Genomic DNA, 27,777 nt, shown 5'->3' with positions numbered 1-27,777 from the left:
CACCTCTGTCCCAGCACACACAGAAGGAGGTTGCACTTGAAATTTGGAGCCTCCCACCCTCCCTGTCCACTGAGACCCCCACCATCCCCCAGAACAGCCCAGGCAGCAGCCAAGGAGGCCTCCAAGTTGGCTTTGCCCCCTGCCATGGCAGCCTCACTGTGTCAGGCCTGAGAGGACAGTTTTGTGTCCTGGAGTGCTGTGAAGGAAGGGCTGCCATCCATGGCAGCATGGAGAGGGGGAAGCACTCCTGTCTGTGCAGGTTTCAACCAGAGAGGCTGTACCTCGCTGGCTTTTTCTATCTTTGAGAAGAAACAAAACCTCCACTCGTCCATATTTTCACTCCTCAAAAGCCACCAGTCCTTTAGCAGCTGCATGACCAATCTCACTGGCACCATGGGAATCAGGCTCTGTGCAATGGCTTTGTGAAGTCACTTCATAAAGGGCTTCAAAGTCACTTCAAAGGGCTGCTGCTTCTGAGCCACTGCCTCCCCTGTGAACCATCCAGGAGCCCTGCCAGGATGATGTTCTTCAAACACAAGCAGGCAGCAACTGCTCCATGCTTGCAGCTTTGGAACACCTCTCTGCACAGGCACAGAGGCAGTGAAAAAACCCAGCAGGCTCCTGACCAGTGCATGGTGTTGTCATTTCTAGGGAAGCCAGCTCCAGCCCTGTGCTGAGCAGCAGACTGCACTGGGAACATCCCTGGCCATGCTGGGCCGCAGCCCTGCACACCCTGCAGGCTCTGCGAGAGCTCAGCCCGGGGACAGCTCCTGGCACAGCTGCTGGGACTCCAAAGAAGCTCTGTGTGATGCAGAGGGAGCTGCTGCAGGCACAGGGGCCCCTGCCATGGCAGCAGGGCTGGGGCAGGGGGCTGTGACACTCACCACTCTCAGCACAGAGCAGAGGAAGAAGAGAAGCATTAGGTCTGGAATACACTGAATGCACTGGAGGCCAGAAGAGTCTGCTCCAACTGGTCTCATCTGTACCCTGAGCACAGAGTGGGGCTCACAGCATTGTGTGAATAGGTGGGACAAGGAAAAGGACAGGAGAGTGTGTCCCTTCCCTTCCCTTCCCTTCCCTTCCCTTCCCTTCCCTTCCCTTCCCTTCCCTTCCCTTCCCTTCCCTTCCCTTCCCTTCCCTTCCCTTCCCTCCCCTCCCCTGGATGTGAGCTATCTGCAGAGATCTGTCACCAGAAGCTGGCAGCCTCTGTGCCCAGGAGAAGCAGGGAAAGGGCTGAGCCCTCAGCCAGCACAAAGCTGTGCAATCTTTAGGGCCTTCCCTGGATCTGTCAGGGCTCCACCTCTCCACACCACGTTGACAGGAGAGGTGGGAGAGGCAGGAGTCCTCCCGAACAGCAGTCAGGTCACACAGACAGCAGAGGGACATGAAGGGCTGGGGTATGGCTGCAGGAGGGTGGCTGTCCCCTCAGGTAAGGATGGGAAGAACAAGGGATCTTGCTCGGAAGAGAAAATGCTGTCCCTTGGCATCTCTAGAGCTGCCTGGCACAGACAGGGCTCTCTGGTGCAATCAGCTGTCCACAAGATCAGCTCTGATGGCAGTGGCAGAGGGGAGAAGGACCTGTTCTGTCCCCACAGCTTATGTCTGGGACAGTCTCAGGGATGCTGACAGGACAGGGAAGCACAGGCTTCACTTTGCTCAGACCAGCAAACAGCAGCACATCCCCAACTCCTAGCACAGCAGCTTCAGCACAAAGCTTTCCACATGCTTGGCAATTTTCAGCTTGCAGCTCGCCCAGATGTGGGTGGCATTTAGGTGACCTACAAGAGGCCCTTTGTTCCCCAAGCTCACAGACAAATACCAATTTCCTCTTCCAGCTTCTAGAGGTGAACAGGTGACAGGTGTCAGCTGTTCTCTCCTTCTGTTTAGAAGTAGCTGAGCTGATTTTGCTGAGATATTAGCAATTCTAGGAAAACTTAACCCTGACATTTGATTCCTGGCTAAGCTGACAGCTTGCTAAAAAGATCCAACACTAATAAAAAAAAAAAATCATATTTGCTCCTAGACACCAAAACTGCCCTATTAGCAGATGTTTGTTTTCTGCTTCTGTTTTGTATTTTCACAAAAATATTTGCAGAAAATCTTGTTAGGATATTTTCTTTTAGCTTTGCAGCCAGTGCTATCATCGCTCCAGTGCTCCCTTCCCAGGGAGGGCTCTCACGGGAGGCACAGGGCAGCACTAATGAGGGGCTCGCTGTGCTCCACTGCCCACAGCAGTCATGCTGAATCTTCCCTTATATGTCAGTCTTCCCAGAGCCTCAACCTTTCCCACCACTTTCCATGATCTCCAGTCTTCCCCTCAAGGCCAGCGCACCCAGCCTTGGATAGTCCTGCGTGATGATGCCTGGAGTGATGGAAATGCTGGAGTTCTGCACCAAAATATTGCACAAGGTCTCTGTTTCCCACCCTGCCGACACTCATCTCGTCTGTGTGCTGGGTGTGTTCCATCTCCATCTCCAGTCTTAGGTCTGAGCAGGGAGCAATGCTCCTGATTCCTGTTGTCCCCAAGGGCTGGGAGAGTCCCCTGCACACCAGGATGTCACAGCCTTCCTGGGGTGACAGCCTGGCTGTACCCTCACAGCCACAGAGTGGGAGAGCCTGACAACACCCTGCCTTCACAAATCCTCCCCAGCTGCAGGACCCAAGAGCATTTCACTGTGAGGGAGCCATCAGGGAACACTCCCACCCCAAAGCTTTGGACAGCACGTGGTCCTGGGAGAAGGCAGGAGGGCCAGGAGTTGTGAGGAGCCTCCTGAGAAGCAGTTTCACATCTACCTCAGATGGAGAGAAGCTCCTGGGAAAAGGGGACACCATCTTCCCCACTCCTGCTTGAACAGAAAGGGCATGAGACTAAACTGCTCCTCATAAATAAAGTGCAGGGCACAGTGTGTGTGGGCAGCTGCCCCAGGGACAGGCTGCCTCTGCAAAGCCTCAGGACAGGCTGTGACGGTGGGGCTGTGCTCACACTACCCAGGTTGTTTTGTGGTTACTGGCCGGGAGTCAGGGGAAAGAGGCAGTGAGGTGGGTACGGAGGGGAAAAACAAACCTGGAAGAGCTGCAGGCTCAGATTCTGGGAACTTTTTCCAACTTCCAGCCCTCTGCAATCCAGTGAGGGTGAGCAGAGCCACAGGAGCAGCACCCTGACCTCGGGGTAGAGTGGGACCACCATGGGGAGAGGTGGGTGAGGGGGATCCCTCCCTCACCTTGGGCACCCACTGCACTTGGCCAGGGCTTTTCCCTGCTTTCTTCAGGTCAGCTGCAAGGTTGCCCAGCTGCAGTTTCCTCCTAGTTAAAAAAAAAAAAAAAATGCTGGGCAGGTCAACAAAAGCAAATTCTGCTCAGTACAGAAGGAAAACCAAAAACAGAGCGAATGGTGGGTCTGAAGAATTCGGTGTTTTCTCTGCTTCAGCTGCTCCTAGAGTGATTAACTTTAATGAAGTGATTAATGCAATTAACTGACTACAAAGGGGGAGAAATGTGGATTGAATAAGAGAAGAATCAGTTTGAGAGTGCTTACATAAACGAAATCCACTTATTTTCACCTCAGCTGGGTCTGCTGAAAATCTACTGAATTTGTCTAGATCACTTAAGGAACTGATGCCATCTCACAGCTCCTGGCAGCTCTCCCTGAGAACAGGGGCAGGGACAAGATTTTGTCTGTCCTCAGGCAGGGAGATGAAAGGACCCAGATACAAGGGGCAATCCACACCATGGCAATAACACAGGGAAATACTGGAGCAGGTAACCAAATGTGCTACTTGCAGGCACCTAGAGCAGGCCACGATGAGGTGGAGCAGAGAGCTGACGTGGATTTGTCAAGAAAAATGCCATGTTCAAGTGTCTCCTTCCCTTTGTGCTAAAGGGGGTATTAGAGGCAAGGAAAAGCAATAGCTCTCAAATAACTGGATGTGCAGAAATGCTGAGATCCTTGTGGCTGTGCTGACAGGAGAAGGTCTGGGTGGGATTGCTAAAGGCTGGCACAAAGGGAGGGAGCAAGGATGTGGAGTGGTCATTCCCATTCAGTGTCTGGATGGATGGTGGTGGGGAAGGAGGACACAGCCAAGCTCTGTCTGGGTACCTCAGCAGATTCCATGAACTTGCAGGGGGTGTCCACTGCTGCAGGGGCTCATGACCACAGGCTGGGAGAAGAGGACATTCTCAGCAGGACAGGATTGGTGTCCAGAATGGTTCAGAGCAATGGGAGAAACGTGAGAGAAGAGAGATCCAGCTCTGTGCTGGTGATGGTGATGCCTTGGGAAGGCTGAGCTGAAACAGAGACTGCACAGAGCTAGAGAATAAAATAGATATTTATTGAAAGGTCTCCAGGATACGCCTTGGGCAGGACAAGAGCCTGGCCAGGGCTACACCCAAGGTGGACCCAAAATGGTCACAAAATGGCTGACTGGTCATGAAGAATTACATTTTTATAAGTTTTGGTCAATTTGTATATTGGGGTTTAATTGTCCAGTTACAGCTGCAGGCTGTGAGGTCCCATCCTTGTTCCTCCCTTCAGCCCACCCTTGTTTGTGCTTTTGGGCTGGAAGTTGTCTTTGGTCCTCAATAGGAAAAGGGTTTGTTTTGTGTCCCTGCTCTGTGCAGAGCTGAGTGACACTGACTGTGAGCTCAGAGCTGCACCCCTGGGCAGCACAGAACCTGAAATACATGAAGGGTAAAGTTAAGGCATCAGTGGTTCCCCGTGGCACAGGTGGGACACACCTGTCCTCACCTCAGGGAACCCAGGATGGGCATTCCTGCCCTGTGCCAAGCCCTGCCGGGAGGGAGTTGCTTTCCCCAGCCAGCTGCTGCCTCCTGCAGACCAGCCAAGGGGAGGAGAGCTCCGGGGACTGTCCCTGCAGAGCTCCCAGATCTCTGCCCTTGGCCAGCCAAACCTCCAGGGCACACACTGCTCTGCCGACAGTCATAAATTTTCCTCCAGAATAATTTTCCAGTGGAAAAATGCCCTTGTTTTACCAGCTCAGTAGGTTTTTGTTGGGCAATCCGAAATGCCATCTGTCTGGCACCTTCACCTCTGCCTGCAGGAGGAAAGCCTAGATGACAAGAGCCTTTCAGAGGAGAACCAGGAGGCACTGAGCACCTCAGCCACCCAAATTCCACTCAGGAACACTCGTGGGAGGACAAGTAAGGAACTGAAGACCTGAGGGCTCTGGAGCCAGCAGCCTTCTGAGGGAAACTGGAGTGGCAGGGTCTTTGGCTGAGGGCAGGGATCAGGCTCCCAGTGACATTCTCATTTTTCCTCCTCCCACCTGCCCTTAGGAACAGAGGATTCCCCAAGGGAGTTGACAGAAGGAGCCAGTCTCAGCCGACTGCCTTTGTGGTGTCTCACCATCAGAGGCATTCAAGACTGCCCTGTACAAACCTGTGACCTGATTTTGCGTTGTCATTAGTCCTCCTTTCTGCAGATCCCCTCCAGATGTCCCTTCCACCAACTCCCCTGTGACTGCACAAGGGCCAGGGGAAACCCTCACTGGGATAATCCCTTCCCGTGTGATCCTCCCAAGGCAGGAATTCTGCTGCTGCCTGCAAGGAGTCCCCTGTGCTGTCTCTGCCAATTGCACCTGCACCCTCTGCCCCTGTGTCACAGCAGTTTACTCCTCCTGCAGCCAGTGTGGACACAGTGGTGTCAGCACTGACAGTCAGAGGCTGAGATCAGCAGGGAAGGTGTTTCCCTCTCTGCCCTGGCCCATGCTGTGATGGGAAGTCAGGTTTTCACAGTTTGTCGTTCCAGTGGGATGATTTGAGACAGGCCATTCCTTCCTGCATCTCACAGAGTCATACACTCAGTCAATGTCCTGAGCTGGGAGAGGCACACAGGGATCATCCACTCCAGCTCCTGGCCCTGCACAGGGCACCTCAACAACCCCACCCTGACCCTGAGAGCGTTTGCCAGGCCCTCCTTCAGCTCTGGCAGGTGTTGTGCTGTGACCACTGCACTGGGGAGACTGTTCAGTGCCCCATGACCCTGTGGGGGAAGAACATTTGTCCTCTAAGCTAAGGCCACCTTTTGAAAACGAGTAGGAGAAAGAAGTCAAGCTGATATGTAGGAATTTGATTGTAGGTTGGCTGGGAAAAAAAAAATAGATGTATCTGAGAAACAAATGGAGTTCTTGCCTTTGTCAGGGATGATTTTATCTGGGAAAGAGAAGGACGGTGCTGCTGTTGTAGCAGGTCCTAAAGAGGCCTTATCTGCAAAGCCAATATAACTCATATTATTCACTGCAATGAAAGCTGAACTCAGAAGGAGTTGGTTGTAGCAACTGGCACATGGGATGAGCAGTTTTGGCTATGCCAGTGTACATATGCCGTGTAGTGTGGAAGGAACAGCAACTCTTCCTTGGTGGAGCAGTGGTTCAGGGTCTCCTGGGGGGAGAGAAGCTGAGAGAGACAGGAGCTGGGAATAGGCACCTCTTCATCCCATCCTGAGGGGATTCCCATGCCGCTCTACTCCTTTCCTGCCAGCAAGGACCTAACAAAATTCCTGGTAGAGTCCCAGGCTCCCCAGGGCCAGCTGAGGAGGTGGCACCACGCTGTGGACACACGGCTGCTCCAGCGTGGGCTTTAGGACACCAAACAGTTCCTGAACCAGGGACACACAGCCAGGGGACACCACAGCTGGGCAGGAGCTGATTCACATGTCAGAGCAGCCAGCTGGATGGAGAAGAGGCCGTGACCCTTTGTCAGCTCACAGTAGCACAGCCCACCTCCGTGTTTCCGCCGGATTTGGGGGTGTCTGAGCCTTTTTGTGCACACCCAGGCATCCTGATGTCCCTTGTCTGATGAGGGCTGTGAGCAGGGAGGCAGAGCCCTTTGCTGCTGGTCCACAGGATGCTGTAAATCTTGGGGAGCTGCTGCTGTGAAGCCCTTCACAGCACCCAGCCTGCTGTCTATTGAGAAAAGCCAATACCCTTCTGTCTGTCAGATGGCACTTAACCACCGCTGTTATTCTAGATGAGTGAACACTTGTGTTATATTTTCCAATAGCAAAAACTGGGGTCAGCAGGGTGTCTGCTGTTTTAGCCAAATCCAGATGGGGTTTTCCTATAAACAAGTGCACACAGAATATTTATACAGGCAATGGCACCTGACGCCTTAACACTTAGGCCATCCTATTGAGTAGCCACTCATACTATAAGTCACTTCAGTGCATTAAGTAAATATTTTAATATAGCCATGTCACTGTTTATTATATAATGGCGGGGACCCAAATCTTGCCTAATGCTTGGTTAAAAAGTCAGTTTACACCATCCTTTACAGTGAATCAAAGAATGCATAAACGGGGCTCTTTTGTTACTCAGAGCTCTGTTTACTTTACTTTTCTGTAAACCTTTCGAAACACTTGCTTATAAGAGCTGATAGAACCCAGATTTTCCCCAGGGGCTGAGGTGTTCATGATGTCGGGAAGGTACCACACAGAGTAATCAATGGAGTTTCCACTGAGCAGCCCCAAGCTCATCCCTCAATAACTGTACCTAGTTCTGGTTGAAAACCACCTTGGGGTGGCACAGAGGTTGCTCAGCAGCTCCTGCTCCAGCACAGGGAGTTCTGACACACCTGGGGCCAGGTGCAGGTGGCAGCCACACAGAGCAGCATCTTTGGAGGCAGAGGTTCAACCTGCATCAGGAAAGGGTGTCTGGCTTCTTCTCCAGCTCAGGGACAGTGTGAGGTGGTGACCAGAGGGATGAATTCATGTCTTTACTTTATTGCCTTATTCCTTCACTTCCCTTTCTCTCTCCCAGTGCACACCACTTTCTGCTTCACTCTGCAGCATGTTGCTGAGTTCCTTGGGCTCAGGAGACATATGTGGATCTCACCTACAATCAGGGATCATGCCAACATGAGTTAGAGACTGGGGACTTCAAAGGCCTATCACAGGTTCTGGCTCAGAAGGATTTGGGATGTTGCAGAGGATCATGTGGTCCTCTCAGCCCTGCTCACACTTCAGTTCTCTGCATCTAACCCTACTGCCACTTCTGGCAGGGGAGAAACTTGCCCTGAGCAGGACTTACATGATTCTTGGGAGGCACTAAATAATGCAAGAGAGTCCCCCAGGACAGTGCTCAGCAGTCCCAGCTTTGCCCTCAGCACTTCTAGTACCTCTCCCAGGACCCTAGGCCACAGAACAGCAGCCAAAACCTCTGCAGACAGGAGCTGGGGCGAGGTTAGGACACGGGAAAAGCCCACATGTACCAGCCTGGCTTTGCCCTGCAGGGACATGGAGATTGCCCCAGAGAAAGAAAGGCCGTACAGGAAGAGGACAGGGATATTTGGGAAGGTTTTGCCTCCCTGTCCCTGTCCATGTGCTTGGAAGAGGCCATGGGTGCTCCAAGCTAGTGCAGGACTGGAACAGAGGGGTTTGGGATGGCAGATTTTCCTGTAGAGGTTTTCAGCAGATTGAGGTGGTTCAGCTGCACAGGGAGTGGGACGAGCCATGTGCACAACCCTGGAGCTGATGGCAGCAAAAGAGGACGTGGAGCTGCTTTGCATGGCTGCAAGGGGACGCAGACAGAGGGATTTGCAAAAATGATCATGGGACAGTGTTTGGCTCAGCTCACCTGTGAGAGGCAGAGAGGAGATAGGGGCCTGGGGGAGAAAATGGGTGGTTTGGCAGCAAATAACAACTGAGTTTGTCCTTGGGAGCCCCTGGCTGTGCAGCCCCACTGTTCCCCACAAAGTTTCCTCTGCACCAAGCCCACCACAGCCAGGGGGGAAATGCCTGCAGAGCACCAGGGAGGATGCAGGATGTGCTGTCACTGAGTCAGAGCAAAGGGGTAAATGGACCCTGAAAGAGGGGACAGGAGAGGGCCAGGCTGCAGGGTGCTTTAGGTAGGAAGGAAATCCCTCCTCAGACCAGTTGTTTGTGTGGCTGGGCTGTGAGCACCCACAGGGAGTCTTGATGCATCTCGCTGGCTGCTCCATCCAGCATCTGCTTTTGGTTACTCTGCCAAAACAACAAGCCTGTGTGTAATTCTAAAGCATTGGTTCTGGGTCTGATATGAATCAGAAAATCACCCCTCTGTGAGTTTCTGAGGTAACCAATGTCCACGTCCTCCCCTCTGCCATACCCCCAATGGTTACAGCACTTGGCACCTCAGCTCCCTGGAAGGCGAGATGAGGGGTTTAGGGGTAGACAAACCTGGAGTTCGAGGCTGCAGGTTAGTCCTTGAGCCCTTTTGGATGGGCAGAAGGATGTCAGGGAGAGAAAGGCCCCAGCACTCCTGGAGCAGCACGGGGCAGGGAGCTGCCCTCTCAGCTCAGTGTGGGCTTTGCTCCCCTCCCCAGGGCTCAGCCTGCCCACAGCAGGGACACAACTTGCTGGGAAATAGCTCAGCTTTGTGCTCCCAGGGACACACATGCATATGCATCCTGGCTGTGCAGAGCACAGAAACACACAGTTCCCTCGCAGACCGGTTCAGATTTTGTAGTTCAGCTAGCCTGGGGTGGTGAAGGACTGAGCTACAGTCTTGGAAGACAAAATGCTGCAAGTGCTGCTGCATCAGTGAGGACCAAAGTAGAGCAAAGCACACCTTGCTGAGAGCCATCTGAGTACACTGCTCAGTACAGAGCAGCCTGGGCACCAACAGCACCTGTATCCCCTCCTCATGTGTCCCCACCCTGACCCAAAACTGTGCTTTCACACAGCCTGGCAGCTGTGGGCAGCAAGGGGAGCGTCACACCTGGATGAGCATCACACCTGGAGCACCAGCACCAGCAGCAGTAGCACCTCTGTGGCCCCAGGCAGCTGGCTGGGGTCTGTGTGCGCTGGGACAGAGATCACCCTGTCCCTGCAGCCATGGGGAGGACAGCAGGGCCACTCCTGATACCCTGCAGCCAGTCCCTGGCCCTGAGCCCATCCTCAGCTTCCTTGTCAGCAGAAGCTTCAACACCCTCACTGACCCTCCTGTCCCACTGCCAGAAAACCAGTGCCGCCAGCAGCACGTGGGGATGGGTGAGGATGGGCTCTCACCCTGCTGCTTCTCTCCCCTGCCATGTGTGGACTGCAGCAGGAGTGGTGGAGTGTGAATTCTGAATCCCCTGGGTCTCTGGCCCCTGTAATATATTGTTCTCCATTTCCCCCAGGGCAGCCTTGTTCCATTGGATAATTGGAAAGTATTTATCTGTGTCATATTAAGACCCATTTGGGGTAATTGTGAAATTGGCAGTCCTGGCCCTCCTTTGTTTAGACCAGGGTATAATTTGGTTAATGTTATTGTTTTTTTTAACTTTGCCACAAGAAGGCGGAAATTTAGATTCCATTATTTAGCAAGTAGCTCTGAGGAATGTCCTTTGGCAGCAGGGACCTGCAGTGGGGCCACAGAACTCCACAGTGCAGCCTTGGAGATTTGGTGGGCACGTTGAGTCTCAGCCAGGCCTCAAGAGCCCTTGCCACAAATCTCCATCCTTTCCTGATCCCTGTTCCTCCTCCCTGCCTGCTCTGCACTGTGCCACACACCAAATTGGGGAGGCTGTCACTGCAGCACATGGATTTGTGTGAGACAGGGACTTCACTGGGGACAAAAGGCAGCTTAGTTTGGTTGAGCAGCAGGTCCCAACCACAGGGACACGACTGGAGGAGGGCGTGGACCCTTCTCCCCATAAATCTGTTCCTAACCCTCAGAGTTTCCTTGATCCAGGCTGAGCATCTCCATGTTTAATACCTTGCATTTCTTCCCGAAATGTGTTCTTTTGGAACCATCCAAGCTTTTGGTGTGTGCAGCATCCTGCAGCAGAAAGCTCCACAGTGTAACTGGGAAGGGATTGAGTGTGGAAGACCAGACAGCCACAGAAGCTGAACTGGGTAGCACTGCAGACCCTTTGGCCCTGGTACAGTGAAAACTGTGGGAGAGATAAAGTCAAGGCAAGAATAGAAAAAATCTGCTTTCGGTGTTTTTTTGAGGGTTTGTTGTTGTTGTGGTGGTTTGGTCTTTTTGGTTTTGTTTTTTTTTTTATTTGGTTTTGTTGTTTTGTTTTGGGTTTTTTGGGATATTTTTTAGTTAAATCTCTTGCTTAAGCACTTCCTTGGTTCTCCCTAGTTCCTGTAGTGTGCAGCAATTTCTCATTGATGCTGTTTGGACCATTCCTGACTGGGCAGTCCCTCAGACTGAGGTTTCCTGCCCCAGCCTTCTCCTTCCAAACCAAGGGTCTCAGCCCATTTCACCTCTCTTTTGGTCATTGTTATAGGTCTTCTCTTTGGACTGTTTTTGCCCATGAACATTACTTTTCATTTGCATTTCTATCACTCAGCCACCCAGTATCAGAATATCCTCCTGTAGCTTTCCATAGGAGGAATTTTTGCCTTGGAATCATGGAAGCACAGGGTGGTTTGGGTTGGTAGGAACCTTAAACATCATCTCATTCCAGCCCACTTCCACTGCACCAAATTGCTCCAAGCCCTGTCCAACCTGGCACTGAGTAATTGGACATTAGTAGGAAAATTTCAAACATCATGTTAGCCAGTACAACCCCTGGCACATTTTCCTGTTTTCTTGGATGTTTCAGAAAGCTGTGGCTCATGGTCAGTGAAATAAGAGGGACCAGTCATGAGATCTGTAACTGGACCTGGAGTTCCAATTAATGCCAAGCCTTGCCTCTTGCAGTAATCCCACCTGTACTTACCTAAACATGGCCCGTTTTGGTCACAGGCCTGGTGCTTTGAGTCTGGGTGATTTTGCAGATAAATTTAGACTGCAGGAGTTATTAAAATTTCTAGCCAGTAGGAGAGCAACGTTCTTGAACAGCCTTCCAAACCGGAAAGTAGGGGCAAGGAGCCTGGGCTGTTTGTAGATGGAACTTGATAAGTTAATGGAAGGGATTTCATGACGTGACAGAAATGATCCTAGAGTGAAAAATTAAGTCGTGGGATAATGGGCCTTGAATGTTTCATTTGTTTGTATCCCTGGGAGCATGCTTTAAAAAAGCGGTTCTTTAGTTCTTGATATTCCGTATTGCACTACGGTTTATCATCCCAGGCTCTGAGTTGCCTTAAGGAACCACACGTTTTCCTTCCTCCTGGTGCAGCCTTGCCTTCTGGGATGGAGAGTGGAGCTTACTCACTTTCACAGCCTCTTGGGTGGCGATGGGATCTGGATCTGCTGCACTGCTGCTGCCCTGTCAGAGCACTGCTGTGTGCCTGTGTGAGGCACCTTACCCACAATAAGATGGTTTTTTTGGGCTTGGAGCCTTTTGCTCTTGGCTGAACTGTCAGGACTACGTGCCATTTTTCCCATCTTTTATGGGGTTAAGTGGGTGTTCACTTGGGTTCACCCAGGAGTTTCACTTGTGACAGTGCTGTGGGTGTGGGGAGAACAGGTGGATTTTTAACTACTTTGGTCTCTGTCTGAGAGAAAAGGCTGAGACAATTGGGGTTGCTCGGCCTGGAGAAGAGAAACTTTGGGGTGACCTCATTGTGGCTTTTCAATGCCTGAGAGAAGGCAAGGGAAATGGAGAGAGACAATTTACAAGGGCCTGGAGTGACAGGACGAGGAGAAATGACCTTAAACTGACAGAGAGGAGGTTTAGATTGGCTGTTAGGAAGAAATTCTTTCCTGTGAGGATGGGAAGGGTGGTTGCAACAATGCATTTTTCAGAAAATGGTCTGCTCTGGTGAAATGTGTAGGGCTCAACGCTGATCCATGGTAGCACAGACACAGGAGAGGGAATCCTCTCACAGCACAGGTCCAGTCCAGGTGTGCCCTGCAGTCAAAGTCCTGCTCCCAGCACTGCTGACCTCTGTGGGCTTAGTGGAGAATGCATGGCTCAGGAGCAAAGTGCTGTGGAGCGGATCTAAACTGTACATTCTCACTTCTTACTCCCTTTGAACCTGCCATGTGGCGGTGGGCACTTTCTCTTAAGTCTTCTCTATATTAAACTGTATTTTAAAATCATCAATGGACACAAGCTGTGTCCAATGGACACAGGCTGTGCACTGCTTTCTCTCAGGGGGTTTCCTGTTAGAAATTCTTATCTGGCGGCTCTGTTAATGTGTGCTGTGGCAGTGGATGGCACAGGATACACACCAAACCTCTGCCCTGGTCTCTCCCACTTATCACTTGGGCTTTTTTGCCCTGTCCATCTGCTGCCCATGCCAACAGTCGAGGGCAGGAGACAGAAGTCCAGCCATGGAGAGTTTCACTGGACTCTGAGCAAGAGGGTGACAGGTTCTACAAAGACCAGCAGCTGCTCTTCCCTTCCTGGCCACTTTGCTTTCTGGGGTAACCAAAGGAGGAGATGCTCTAGGCCACCAGCCTGAAATGCAGCTTTGGACTTGACCCTTGTCACGAGACACGTTTTTATTCAGGGTTCAGAGCCACAGGCACTGGGCTGGAGAAGTGTCACGGTGTCACCACACACCCAACGCTTAGGACTGCTCCACAGCCTGGCTCAGGTTAGTCCCTGCTGCAGCAGGAACACACCCCGTGGGCACCAGTCCTCTGCCAGCAGTCTGGGACCTTTCCCAAAGCCCTGCTGGGTCAGTCTGTGGCCTTTCCCACTCACTGGATGCTCCCTCTGCCAACTGAAGCTGGCGAGGCCCCTGTGCTGGGCAGCGGGACCATCCCAGGCTGCAGAACTGCTGCTGCCTTCTATTTGAGACCCGCCCTCAGCACTGTATTAACAGTGTTTGTTCCTTCTCCTCCCCTGGCATCTGAGGAAGAGGCATGGGTCCAGTTTGTGCTTGTTTTCCATTTCAAATCCCTGCTGTATTTTCTCTCTTTCAGAGAGATTTTGTTTATTGCATTTCTAAAATGTAACAAAATAAGGGAGACAAAGGTCAGACATAACTACAAACACTGCAAAATTAGGACACAATTTAATGCTGCACCCATAACCAAGGACATCAACACGATCTACAAGAGAAGCCAACGTTTTCCTGCAGAAGTGTGGGGAGGCACCATGACTTGGTGCTGAGGGCAGTGCCAATGTTAATGACAACAGTGATGCTGGCAATGCTAAGTACCAGGGTCACTTCCAGAGACCAGGGATTCCCATGCCACTGGAAAAGCTGAAAACCACAAGTTTTTTGTTGGGGCTGGATTTAAATCAAATTCTGAAAACAATACAGTTCCTTTGATTTAGGAGCATGGTTTACAGCCAGCCCAGGTTGCACTGCCACCAGCAGAAACAGCTCATTGTTAAGGGTTTATAAATTAAACAGAATGAAATGAAATCAAATCATAGCTTAGAAAAAAGTGCAATTTTTCTCAGAAGCTTCGTTCTGCCAAGGCTGCTGGAGCAGGGCTGTCCCCAGGTGTGCAGGACCCTGTACCTGGTGTGATCCAAGCCCCACCAAGCCCAGCACACAGCACTGACGAGTCAGACCCGGAAAATTCACAAGATTAGCCTGAAAGCAGTTCTGCAAACAGAGCAAGCAGCAAGAACAAATCTGAGGCTGATAACTGCTTTTTGAGCCTTTTCAGCATACTTAGAACGTTACTGCTTATTTTAAGATTTTTGAGTTTATTTTAAGATTACTTAAAAATCTACAAGTATGGTCCAGATTCATAAGATGTTTTATCTAATTCAGAACTATCTGCATGTGTTGTCCAGTAAAGTTCTAACAGTATTTTTAGCAGACTGTTTCACCACAGAAATAACCCTGGGCACAAGAGCAGGGCTAAGGACTGGTGGCAAATGCCAGGTAGCCCATGAACTGCAATACTTAAATGCTTCTAATCATAAAAAAATCTAATCACAGAATGGTTTGTGTTGGAAGGGTTCTTAAAGCCCATCCATTTCCTGCCATGGCCACACTTTCACTATTCCAGGTTGTTCCAGGTCCCATCCAGCCTGGCTCTGAACACTTGCAGGGATGGGACAGGCTGGACAGCCTGTGCCAGGGCCTCACCACCCTCACAGGGAAGAATTTTTTTTTTTCCTATTATCTGATTTTCCTATTTTTCTTATTATCTGATCTAAGCTCTGATCTGATCTCTGTCAGTGTGAAGCCATTCCACCTTTGTCTTGTCACTACAGATTTTTGTGAGTGTCTCTCCATCTTTCCTGCAGACTCTCTTAATCCTGAGACAAATGCAGAGACCACAGCCCCAGCTGACAAAATTTGATGTGCTGGTGGTAGCCCAGGGCTGGCTCGTGGGCAGGACTGACCTGTGGGTGACTGTGGAGGTTTGTGCTATTGTTACAATTCAGGATGGCTCATGTGACAACACACAGAACTCTGATTTCTTCAGAAGGCATTATAGCAAAGTTTATTGAAAGACAGAATCTTTTTATACAGTGTTTGGGTGCAATGAATACGATTGGTCCTCTAGGGTACCACCTTCTTGTAAAAATCTTTACCAGTAAACAAATTGGGAAAACACCAGGAGGAGGTTATCTACAGGGATTGGGCTCCTCCTCATGATTTTCCAGGCCAGAATGAGAATGTTAGGTGCCCAGTCTTCTCACAGGCTTCAAGCCATTGCCTGGAGCCTAAAATCTGTTTTCTGACCACTGTAAGTTCCCACATTGTGCCATGGCTCAGCCCCAACCCAACTTCTTCATCCATTGTAACAGCATTCCTGGGGCTGTAGGGACTAGGGTTGTAGCTTTGGCCTTCTGAGTGTTCCACCTCTCGTGGATGGAGGTTGTGAATGGCACAGCAGGCTGCCTGTAGTGGCAAGGGACTGGCACAGGAGCCAGTTCTACTCAGTTCAGCTCTACTGGAGGCTGAAGTGGAAATAAATACATTTGGCTTCGATGCACGTGCAGCTCCTCTTAAGCGTTTGTGACCCACAGTAAAACTTAAAATATACAAGGAGAAAAACAAGGAGAGAGATGTTCAGAGATGCAGTTCAGCCTTATCAAATTAAATATCAAAGCTGAGCACAGGGCACTGGGGAAAAGTGCTGGAGTCCTCACAGGGTTGTGTCATGGGGATTTAGGCAGCACAAACCAGCAGGAAGGCTGAAGTCCCTGCCTTGGGTCTGCATTCATGCCTTCAGTGCTGTTGCCATGAGCAGCCTTGGATAAGGGCTGTACATAAGCAGGAGCTGAGGCAGCTGCAGTGCCCAGGCTGCCTCATGTCAGCATGATGGCTTCTCCTCTGCCTCTGACATCAGAAGCAAAATTTTACTCCCACAATTCCTGCAGTGTCTCTGCCCAGTCGGGTTCTGCTCCTTGTCTCAAAGCTTTCATTTTCACCCTCTGTGGATGAGTCTGTTTTTCCCCCTTTCCGTCTGGAGCCTTTGCTGTGTGTCTGGAGCACAGGGCAGTGTCCCAGCATTCCCGTGGCCATCCATCCTTTACACCTCCATCCATCCATCACTCACACCATGTTGGGCCCTGCCACCCCTGGAGGGTGCCAGGAGCTGGGGCTGCCTCTGTGCCAACACAGAGCCTGTGCTGAGCAGCAGTGCTGCTGCCACAAGAGAAGGCAGCAGCATTTGATTTGAGGGTAATGGGTCTAAAATGGGGGTCCTCCCTCCACTCTGTCTCTTCACAGAGCCTGTCAAGAACCCCTGAGTATGGTGCTGATCAGTCATTTACACAGATATTTTCCAAAATTCCCTGCACTCTTGGACTACATGATGTTCAAGAGCTCAGATTTTCCCTCCCAGTGACACTGATGTGTCTCTTCTGTTGCAGTGTGTGATGTGGGGAGGGCTTTACTGTCAGTAAGGTGGTCAGGGCTGTGTTACATACTATTTAGACCAAAAAAATACTCTTTTCCCAAGTTTCTGTGAAGGAAGAGACTTCAAATGAAGCTGGGGCTGAACACTATGGGCAGGGACACTTCGCACTGTCCCAGGCTGCTCCAAGCCCCAGTGTCCAACCTGGCCTTGGACACTTCCAGGGATCCAGGGGCAGCCACAGCTACTCTGGGCCTGCCCACACTCACACCACCCCACATATTTGTCCCTATATCTAATGTATATTTACTCTCCTTCAGCTTAAAGCCATTTCCCCTTGTCCTGTCACTCCAGGCTCTTGTACCAAATCCTTCTCTGGCTCCCTTGGAGCCCCTTTAGGCACTGGAAGAGGCTCTGTGGTGTCACCAGAACCCTCTTTTCTTCAAGAATTTTCTCTGTCTTCTCTCTCTATCAGATGCACCACACCTGCAGTGCTGTACATGGCAGGAATTCCCCACATTATCTTCTGAATAAAATAAATCACCTTGCAGAGCTCACACCAGCCTGCCCATGCTCATGGTGCAGCATGAGGGAGTCCTTCTGCTGGGAGGGATCTTTGGGTGCCAGCAGATGTGCCGTGGACATGGATCCACAAGCAGGGAATCAGTTCTTGAGTAGTCTTCATGAAGATGGATTATTTTAGACCTGCAGTTTGTCAGTCTGATTTCGTCCTAGATGTTTTCAGCCCATTTGAGTACTGACAGAGAGGTAGACCTTGGGAGGATCTGAAGTAATAACCAAGTTCCTGATCACTATTCCTCCGCTATTTTCCACCACTTAAAAAACTTCTTTCTATTAAAAAAAAAAAAAAAAAAAAAAAAAAAAAAAAAACAAAAAAAAAAAAAAAAAAAAAAAAAAAAGGAAAATTCATTCACTCCTTTTCAAAACACCTCAACAGGAGGGGGCTGAGGACAGAGCTGAGCTTTTCCTCTGAGAACAGCCCCTGTCTCTCCTCACCCAGCCCAGGCTGAAGGCCAGGAGCTGTCCTGGATGAAGACACTGCCACTTCCCATCACTGGGCTCTTCCCTGCTGTCCAAGGCTGTGGGCAGCTTGGAGCAGACACCAGCACTGAGTTTGGAGGCTGGGAAGGAGATTCTATCCTAAAATGCCTGGGGGTGCAAGCAGCTGGCAAACCTCGCCAAGAGAGCGTGGGGGTCACACTGTGACCAAAGCTGGGCGGGTTTGGCCCAAGTGGAGATTTTATGGTTCACACAGCTCTGTTTGCTGGATTTGGCACTGCCCCCATGGAGGGGTTGCACAAGAAGCTGCATGGGATAAGTTGTTGATGAAGGGGGGGTGGATCCAGGCTTGTGGAAGCTGGATTTTCCTCTCCACTGGGAAAGCCCAGTGGATCCAGGCACCCCCCCTGCCCTGCAGCTCCTCTGGTGGAGCTGAAGTGGTGAGCAGGTCACTTCTCCAGGGCACGGGAGGAATGTGCAGATCTGTGGGAAATGGCCTGCGGGCTCCATCACCCTCAGAGCCGTCACAGGATGGGGTTTTCTGCATCCCTGAGGAGGCAAGAGGAAGTTCACTGAGGGGAATTCTCCAACAGGGACGTGGTCTGCAAGGGCAGTCCATGAGATCATAGCAGTGGTGCGTGCCCTGGCAGCCCAGGGGGGTCTCAGAGGAGAAAAGACCTCTTGTTCTGGGCGTAGGGGCAAGTGGTCACAGTTGCCTTGCCAAACCTGCCATGGCTCTAAGGAGGAGCAGGCAGGATTCCTGCAGAGCTTGTGCACAGCAGGACTTGATCAGTATTTGCAACAAGCCAGTGAAAATGTTCACGGGGTATTTGCCCCCAGGAATCCAGAGCTGCTCGTGCTGCCTGAGCACTGTAAACACCAGCTAAAACACACCAAGTCCATGTTTAGTGAGATGGTTTTATCAGCAACATTCCTGCAAGCAGAAGCCCAGGAACACAAACACACCACAACAAACACGTGAAGAATTTGATAAGGCTGAACTGCATCTCTGAACATCTCTCTCCTGGTTTTTCTCCTTGTGTATTTAAAGTTTTATGGTGGGTCACGATTGCTTAAGAGGAGCTGCACGTGCATTGAAGCCAAATGTATTTATTTCCACTTCAACCTCCAGTAGAGCAAACAGCAAAACATGGGAAGGTTTGGTGGATCAGATATGAGGAAGTGCAAGCTGTGCTCAATCCCACCTCAGGGAACGCAGGAGTGGCACAGGGGAAAGGTGAGAGGGTGGAAGGTGAGGGTGAGATGCAGGGCCATGCTGGGCAGGGAAGAACAGTGCAGACCATCAGAGCTGCATCACCATAACCCAAGCAAGACCCAGCCTCCTGAAAGTGTCATTCCTGAAGACATTTCTACATGTGAGCAGCCAAGTGCACCTCAAGGTGTTGTGTCCAATCCTACACAGGCTCCTGCAGGAGCCAGGGCTCCCAATCCTGCAGAGATGCTTCAAGTCCAGCTGCTGTAGATGCTCCATCTCCTATTTTCCTTTCCTTTAGGGATTGTTAAGGTGCATTTGTGGGACAGCAGTGGCACTGAGTAGAGGAAGCAGAGGAAGTGTCTGTCCCTGTGTTAGATCCCAGAGGAGGGCTCAGGAGGTGTTGATTTAGCTCCAGGGAGTGGCAGATCCGAGCTCTGGTATTTCTGGTACTCACCTTGGCAGGAAGCTCACTCTTGGAAACTTAGGAAAAAAAAAAAAAGTAATCCAGGAACTTGCTTGACATGTGGAGACCTGAGGTGTGAGGGGGATTGCTAAGACCTGAACAGTGAATTTTTCAGTTTAGGAGTTTTCCAGCCAAAAAATTAGTTTTCTGGAAGATGAGCTGCTGAAGCCAAAGCTGTTTCTCAGGGAGATAAAGTTTTCCCCCATTTCTAAAAATAATTTTTCATTTCAATGGTTCAGTTCATTTTTCCTTAAGAAAAAAGTTTAAAACGTAAAAAAAAAAAAAATAAAATTAGAATTATCCAATTATCTGCCCTAGCAGGACAGGCTCCAAACAGTCTGTGGTATCTGTGGGCACTGCACTGGCTGCCTGGGGGACAGGGGAGCAGGGTTAGGGGACAGGGGAACAGGGTTAGGGGACATGAAGGGGCATGGTGAGGAGCAGCCTTTCCAGCTGTGCTGCTCCATTACCTCCTCAGGAAGGAGGAGTGGGAGGTGGCAGCACCCAAGGGTGCCATTCCCTTGTGTCCTGTCCCTGTCACAGGGAGCAGAGACTGGAGCTGTCCCTTGGCAGGAGCTGCAGCCCGCAGGGAGGTCTGACCTCAGTGTCCTCTGCTCCAGCTGAAAAACCCAAGTGCCCTCAGGCACTCCTCGTGTGGCCCCCCAAGGCCCTTCACCACCTTTGTGTCCTTCATTCAGATGCTCTCTTTAGGTTCTTCTTGGGTCACGGCACCCAAAACTGCCCCAGCACTCGAGGTGAGGCTGCCCCAGCCCAGGACAGAGTGGGACAATCCCCTCTCTCCCCTGGCCATGCTGAGCCTGATGTCCCCAGGACATGGATGTCCCTCCTGGCTCAGACCCAGCTGGCCACGGAGCAGCACTCCCAGGTCCCTTTCCACAGCTGTTCTCCAGCCTCTCCTTCCCCAGTCTGTGCACACATCCAGCACTGCCCCACCCCAGTGCCACCTGGCATTTGTCCTTGTTAAACTTCACCTGTTTGTAGAATCGACCAAGCCTCACCTGGGCCTTGGGGAGGGAGAATGAAAAGGGGGAGGCGAGGCTGAACCCCCTCCGTGCTGCACTGCTTCTCAGGCAGGAAACAAGGAGGCTGCTCCTTCCAAACCAGCTGTGTCCTCTAGAGCGTTTCAGTGTCTTGCAAGGAAATGATGCCTTAAGTTTCAGCTTTCATGTATTTCAGGTTCTGTGCTGCCCAGGGGTGCAGCTCTGAGCTCACAGTCAGTGTCACTCAGCTCTGCACACAGCAGGGACACAAAACAAATCCTCCTCCTGCTGCACACCAAGGACAACTTTCAGCCCAAAAGCACGAACAAGGGTGGGCTGAAAGGAGGAACAAGGAGGATGGGACCTCACAACCTGAAGCTGTAACTGGACAATTAAATCCCAATATACAAATGGACCAAAACTTATAAAAACAAAAAATTTTGTGACCGGCCACCCATTTTGTGACCATTTTGGGCCCACCTTGGGTGTAGCCCTGGCCAGGCTCTTGTCTAAAGGCCTTTCAATAAATATCTACTTTATTCCCTTAGCTCTGTCCAGTCTCTCTTTCAGGTCAGCCTTCCCAAGGCATCTGTTTCTGGCCCTGCAGTGCCCACAAGCACCCATGATGTACCATGATAGTCCAGCTTGAGGAATTTAAAATTTAAAGGCAGGGAGAGATGGAACATGACCTGTACTGTGTCTAGCCTTGCAGTTGATGTGTTGGCAGCAGTGTTTGATGGGAGATGTGCTCTGAGGCTCAAAAGTGTGTCTAAGCTTTGTAAATACAATCAGTTCAGCCTAAACGAGGGAACAATGTGGAATGTTTTGAGGCCAAATTTCACTCCAGAAAAAAAACAAAACAAAACAAAAAATCCAAACCCACCACTGAGCCAGTGATGCTTGAGTGTGCTGTGAAGCCTTTGTCTGTGGGGTCGCAGGGTGACCTTCTGGCTCAGACATGAAGACCCCGGCACACTCATTGCAAATTAAAATGTTGCATATGCTCCGAGTGTGAAGAGGGATTGTACACAGAGCCTGCAAGAAGCCTTCCTGTAAGATTTCGCCTCGGCTGGTGGTCTTGCAGCTTCGACACTGGATGTTTGGCTCAGGCTCTCTATTTTTGAAAAACATTAATAATCATAATCCATATAAAACTGTCATATTGGTTCAACATGTACGTCACCAAAGCCCTGACTAATTTATCAAAGATTTAGTGTTCGGTTGAACAAAGTCTCATTTTTGTAAGCAGATGCAGTTTGCTGGATTGTCCTGTCATCACCCTCTGTTCCCACTGGAAAGATGCATCGTATCAGCAAACTTCAAGAAGTTTTTTAAAAAAAAAATTTTCATTTTAAAACAGCAATGTAAACACTTATTGAATGTTCCACGCTAGTCGTGAATTAAATAAAGAGTTTAGGGGCTCACGCTGTTTTTGTCAAAGTGGGTCTGCAGCCCCACAGCCAGCAGTGGGTGGATCACCACAGTGGGGATGGAGCATTGCACAGCAGCCACTGGACAGGAGACCTGGAGCTGCTCAAGGGGGCTAAAATGCTGGAGCAGACGTGGCAGATGGAATTGTCTGTTCAGAGATGCAGCACAGCACAGGCCTGGCCTATCTGGGTGCCTGCAGGGCTGTTTGCATGGGCAGTGGCAGCATGCCAGGCTTTGGCAGGAATAATTTGGCTCAGGAGGGTGATGGGGAGCAGACAGCAGAAGGGAAGGGCTGGGTCTGCACTGTGTTTCTGAGCCCTGGGTACAGACACAGCCTGTCCCAGTGATTCACATGGGCACAGCTTTGTGGTCCCTGCAGAGGGACAAAGTGACACAGGCACCCCTGGGACCCCCTTCCTAGGCACCCTGTGTGAAATGTGGCAGCAGGGAAACTCAGAGCGAGGCAGGACAGACAGACACAGGGTCTGAGCTGCAGCTGGTGGGACAGGAAAAGCTGCAGCAGGTGGGGCTGACAGTGAGGTGGACGAGAGAGCAGATGGCAAAATCCCTGCTGGTGCAGGGTGGGGAGAGGGGTGTGAGGGTCCTGGCTCACACAGTGTGGAGGAGATGGTATCATGTGCAATGCACTGCTCCTACTTCCTTATACAGTAAATTGGTAACTTTTTTGTATTAAATCAGATTTTATCACTGAATCAATCTTACACTTTTCTATTCTTGTTCTCTACAAATGACCTTTTTTAGCTCTCCTCAGCTCTTTCCTGATGGGACTCATTAGGAGCTGGTGCTGATTCTTAGAGGCATTCACTTTCACTCAGCATCTGGAGATTTTTCAGACAATGCTCTGTTGAAATGGTCCCTGCAGCTTTCCCCTGATGTGCTCAGTATCACAGCCCCTCCTGGGCCATCTGCCTGCATCCCACAAACATGTTTGGTGTAAGCTGCACCTTTCTATCCATTCTTCTGGTGAGATGGGGTTGTCACCTGCCCAAAGATCTGTAGAAGCACAACCTGATTTTGCAAAATTTTTTAAGAGTTTTTGTGATGTATTTTGACCACAAACCGCACATAAATCTTGAAGTAGAACAGTGTAGTAAAAAAACCCCCAACTCTTCCGTCCTCCAAAAACTCTCAAAATTTTGTACCTTACATGCTTGAATTCTTCATAAAGCCTTTAAATCTGGTGGGTGCTAATCATAAGTTTGATGTCAGAGAACAGGTTTTGCACACATATTTTTAGTTCGCAGGGTGTTTGTGCACTTCCTGGTGTAAAAGCTGACTGATATTTGCTGTTTTCATTTGCTGGCTGTATCACATCATTAGCAGCGTCCTCTGGATTGTGTGGAATTGTTCCTGTCATTTATTCCAGTTTTCTCAGCAAACCAGAGTCATGTAGAGGGAGACTGTTCCAATTTGTGGATCTCTAACAGTTCAAGAGCTCTCTCATAGGGGTTCTCCAGAGCTGTGTGTTTTGAAGGAAGACTTTCTGCAAATATTCTGTGCCCATGGGTGGAAATCTGTTGCTAAAGGACACAAAATAAATGAGATGCACGCACTCAGGTCTTCAGGACAAAAAGAGAACAGCTTATTTTCTACTTTGGCTTATATAGATTTTGGACAATGACCAGGGATTGGAAGATGAGGTTTCTACCTCTCCAACCCCACTGGTCAAACTAGAAGTCCATCAATTGTCTCTCCTCAAGAAAGGAGTGAAACAATCACTTTGTTTACATGAAAATTTGTGAGAAACTCTACTACAAAAATGCAAACATCAGAAGGCTGAAAAAGATCAGGGCGACAGAAATCCCCCCAAAAAAGCAGTCAGGTGTCCAGAAGACAAGGAGAATCAAGCAGCCAATAGGGAATCCTATGGTTTTCCTATGCAGACTGTCAGTAATTAGTTGTTTGTGGTCTGATCACCTCACAAATTCCAGTCTTCACCTGCTGCTCCCCAGACTGCTTTGGGAATTTGTCCTTACCTGTTCCTCTTCTCTTCCAGAAGTCACTTTGGCACCTGCTCCTCTCCCTGACCATCCAAAGTGGAGCAGCCAGAATCTGGACAGGTCCCTCCAGGCACGGTGATGAATGGTGTGATCAAACAGGACCACAAGAGTGCACCAGCTGGGAATGAAGAGGAGAAGGCCCCCAAGGAAAAACCAGCCAGTGAAGTGAGGGATGGCACCAAGCTCCAGCCCCCGCCCTTTGCAGAGAGGAAGAACGGTGAGTTCCTCACCTGGTGGTGACAAAAATGAGAATGGAGAAGGGATCCAGGCTGGTTTAACCTCTCTGGTTTGTGCTGGATTTTTGGTTCATTGCTATTTTTACGTGTGGTGCTTTGAGGGTGTTTGCCATGGAACGTCTCGCCATCAGATGGCACAATTTTAAGTTTTAATGGAAGTGGGGCCTGATCTCAGTATTTCTGGGGACAGGCCTTAATGCTCTTTGTCACTTTTGATGCATGTTCTTTGTGATCCAAGTGTTTGGTGTGATTTTGGCTGAAATGTGGAATTTCAATGTCTTAGGAAAAGAACGGTGTTCTGATCACACCAGTGGAATTCCTGGGGAATTAGGGTGATGTGAAGTTGATCAGTGCAGAAGAAATGACAAAGGTATTGGATTTGCCAAGACCCCAACAGACTGCTCTGCTCTCACCAAGTACTGAGTGATCCAGAAAACCTGATCTTCACCAAAATTGCTTCAGATTCATGTAACAGAGAGCAGAATTTGGCACAGGCCTGTGCAAGGGCCATTTGTGGAGTCATGGGCACAGCAGCTACTCTTGCTGGCAGATACTGCTCTGAGTTTCAGTGGAGATCTGTAGGTAGAAAGCTGATGGACAGAAAAACCCCACAACTGAGCCCGTGCAAATCATGCTTAGGCTGAGGAGTTGTTTGCCATTTCTTTCAGGCAACTGTATAATATATGAAATGAAGAAAATTCCTTTTGTGCACTCTAAGGCTTTCAACATTAAGTCCTCAAAACATCATGCAATGGGAAAGTGCAGCCCAAAGGCATTATTTTTGCTTTGTGTCTTTGATTGTTTGCATTATTGTACGGGACCCAATTTTTCTCAATCGTTATAAATCAGAAATAATCCAAATGATGTCATCATGGCAATGTACTGGTGTCAGACTGGAGTAAAACAGCAGAGAGTCAGACTCAGTCACACCCGAGGACTCCTCTTTCCTACAGCCCCAGATATTAAAGTGTACCTAAGATCACACAGTAACAACAGGCACTTGTAAAGGGACAAACTGTTTAGTGACATGAAGGAAAATGTTCGTTTCATATCCTCACTTTTTATCTCCATTTTCCACACCTTGTTTTTGTTATGGGAAGGCAAAGAAAGAAGCATCTCCAGATGCCCACAGGCTGCCAGCACAACCTGCAGATGTGCAGGTAGTGGCTGCCCTAAGCCCTGCAGCAGTGCCAGCACCTGCCTGGCACCTGGCCCCAGGGTTGGTGGCCCACCAGGACATGGCTCCATCCCTGCAGCCCCTCCACACTGGGCTGTTTGCCCTCTGTAAGTGAGAAGAGCCCCCTGACAGCCTGAGCACCCCTCCAGCCCTTTGCTCTGCTCCGTTCCCCTTTCTTCAGCACGTTTAGACAGCACAGGGGCTGGGCTCCTCCTGCCCTCCCCGTTTGGGAACAGCCGGCTCCCTTCATCTCACATCATCTCGGGGGCTGGAAGGCCTGCCAAGTGTCACACACGTCATGCGGCACCTGGGCTTGCCTTTGATGTCACATTCCGTGCTGTGACAGCTCCTGCAGGGCCGGTGGAGCAGCCTGGTGATCTGGGGATGAAACTGGGAAGGGACATCCCACAGGCTGCCCTCCACAGAGCCCTAAAGCAGATTTGTCCCTGCCAAAGACACAGTCTTCCAGTCCCCCTCAGTGCCATTTGTTGAGATGTCACAACAAGGAACTTCTACCCCGTCCCTCGGTGTGGGGTCAGTTGTTGGGAGTGACTTGGGGACAAAAACAAGGCATCAGTGTCTCCTCATAGCCCACCCTCATGAAGGGCAACCCCACGGGGGGGTTCAGCACTCCCACTTCATCCCACACACAGAGAGGACAGCAGGGACCCTCATCCACGATGGTCCCACTGAAGGACACAATGCCTGGGAATGAGTTAGGTGAAGTGGAAGAAGCTTCCATCTGTTGTCTTTAGGAATCTTCCAGGGCGTGTAAGGAAAAGCAAGTGCGAGGTGTGTCACCCCCAGCTCCTCCTCCCGAGGGTACAGGTGTGCACACCTCAGCCAGGCAGGATCTTCCCTTTGTTCTGTGCTCTTTGCACCCATGGAAAGAGGGTGGGCATCAGACAGACACCCATCTGTCAAGGGCACAGCTCCTCAGTGAGGACCAGCTCCTGCCCAAGCCTGAACTTTCAAACCACCATCTTTATTTGACTTAACTTTGATTTAATAAAAACAGTCTAGCTAGAATATTTTTAAATAGGAAAATAGTCTTTTTAACTCTAGTATTATTCAAAAATGGCTGAGGGGATTTCATTTAAATTTGTAAAAATAAACCACCTTTGAGCGAGCAGAAAGCCCATTTGGCAGAGCCTACAAAATCCCAGGACTGTGTGCATAAATCCTGGAAAATGGGGACTGTTACCTCTATAACAAGCAAGAATTGTGACCTCTGGCTGCCCAGTGCTCCCCCAGGCCCAGCCCTGTCCTGCCCTGGGATGGAACACTGCCAGGCTGCCCTCTTACCATGACTGTGACCAATCCCACAGGGTTTCTGTGCCCAGGGACATCGTTTCCCCTTAAGCTCTGGTCTGCCCTGGACTGAGCCAGGCAGAGCTGTCACCTGCTGTGTCAGGACAGCCTCAGGGGACGTTCTGGGTCTTCCTAAATTCACAGTGCTGATGGGTTTGGAGGTGAGGTCTAGAGCCCCTGTGCTCTCCATTGTGCATGGCCTTGGCTGGGCACTGGATCCTGCATCCTGCCATTGACCTCAGCATGGCGACCCCATCTCTGAACCAATTCCATTCCATCCATTACCCTATTCCATCTCTCCGTGCAGGGACACTGCTGAGGCACGTGGCACCCCTCAGAGTGAGGACACACCATGTCCTGCCCACACCTCTGTTGCTCCCTAGGCTGATTTGGTTGCACACAAAGGCAAAAAAGCAGTAAGATAATTCTTGATACAGTGAGCAGCCCCTGCAGAGGCTCTACAAAGCAGCTCCTCCAGAAGTGTCTTAGTGAGTGTGCTCAAAGTGAAGAGTGAGGTGTCCTTTGGTACAGCCCAGGGACAGTAAATTCCCTTGTTCCCTGTCCTGGGACTCTGAGACTGAGATGGATTTCACTCATGGAGCTATCAAAGTGTGAGACATCCTGTCTGAGCTGATGAGGTTTCTCTGCCTCAGAAACTGCTCAGCATGAGCTCAGCCCGCTCTGGAGGGCTCTATTTCTCTGCAGTCGTTATCAGAGTTTAAATGCCCAGCTCTGACCCAGGCAACCTTTAAAGAAGAGATTGATTTCACCCATTTGCCTCCACCCATGTGCCTCCAAGTCTGGGTGTCAGCTCTGACTGCAGGTGAAGGCTCTGGATCTCAGGCACTGCCTGGCTACTGCAGGTAGGAGACATGGAGGGCTCCTCTGTGCCTACACCACTTCAGTAATGGCTTTGCAAACTGCTCATAATGTTTCCACATAGGTTTCCCATTGCTGATTTTGGAGAATAATGTAGTTAAACTCCTGTATTTATTTGTGTAGTGAAACAGACCTTCTGACCACCAGCCCCTTCAGCCCACTGCAACAAAGGGGAGGATTTTCCAGTGCCCATCTGGTTTGTGTTTAATGTAATGTGCAGAAAGGTTGCACATTTTCAGGGCATGTGTTCATAAGTAGTAGATTGTACAGCAGTTTATTACACAAATGGAGCTTTATATTGCTGGGCTTTGTTGAGCTGCCAGTTGGGATAAAAAAAAAAGTAACGTGCTTCGTAGACCCTATCAAGGAAAATTAGAAAGCATTAAATTCTGCTCAGACTATCCATCACTGGTGAGCTGGTAAT

General features: G+C 50.2%; 1 protein-coding gene across 1 annotated transcript in view; it reads left to right on the top strand.

The window, feature by feature from the left end:
• Window positions 1-27,777, top strand: part of MYOCD (myocardin) — a 220,424-nt gene that overhangs the window by 98,388 nt on the left and 94,259 nt on the right. The window contains exon 2 of the mRNA XM_066332145.1: window positions 23,747-23,967. Coding sequence (XP_066188242.1) covers window positions 23,829-23,967 — 139 coding nt within the window. The 5' untranslated portion in view covers window positions 23,747-23,828. The remainder of the gene's footprint in view (window positions 1-23,746; window positions 23,968-27,777) is intronic.

The sequence above is a fragment of the Sylvia atricapilla genome, chromosome 18 (assembly GCF_009819655.1).
Source record: "Sylvia atricapilla isolate bSylAtr1 chromosome 18, bSylAtr1.pri, whole genome shotgun sequence".
Lineage (NCBI taxonomy): Eukaryota > Metazoa > Chordata > Aves > Passeriformes > Sylviidae > Sylvia > Sylvia atricapilla.
The sequence above is the reverse complement of the archived record's forward strand: the minus strand, read 5'-3'. Positions and strand labels throughout refer to the sequence as shown.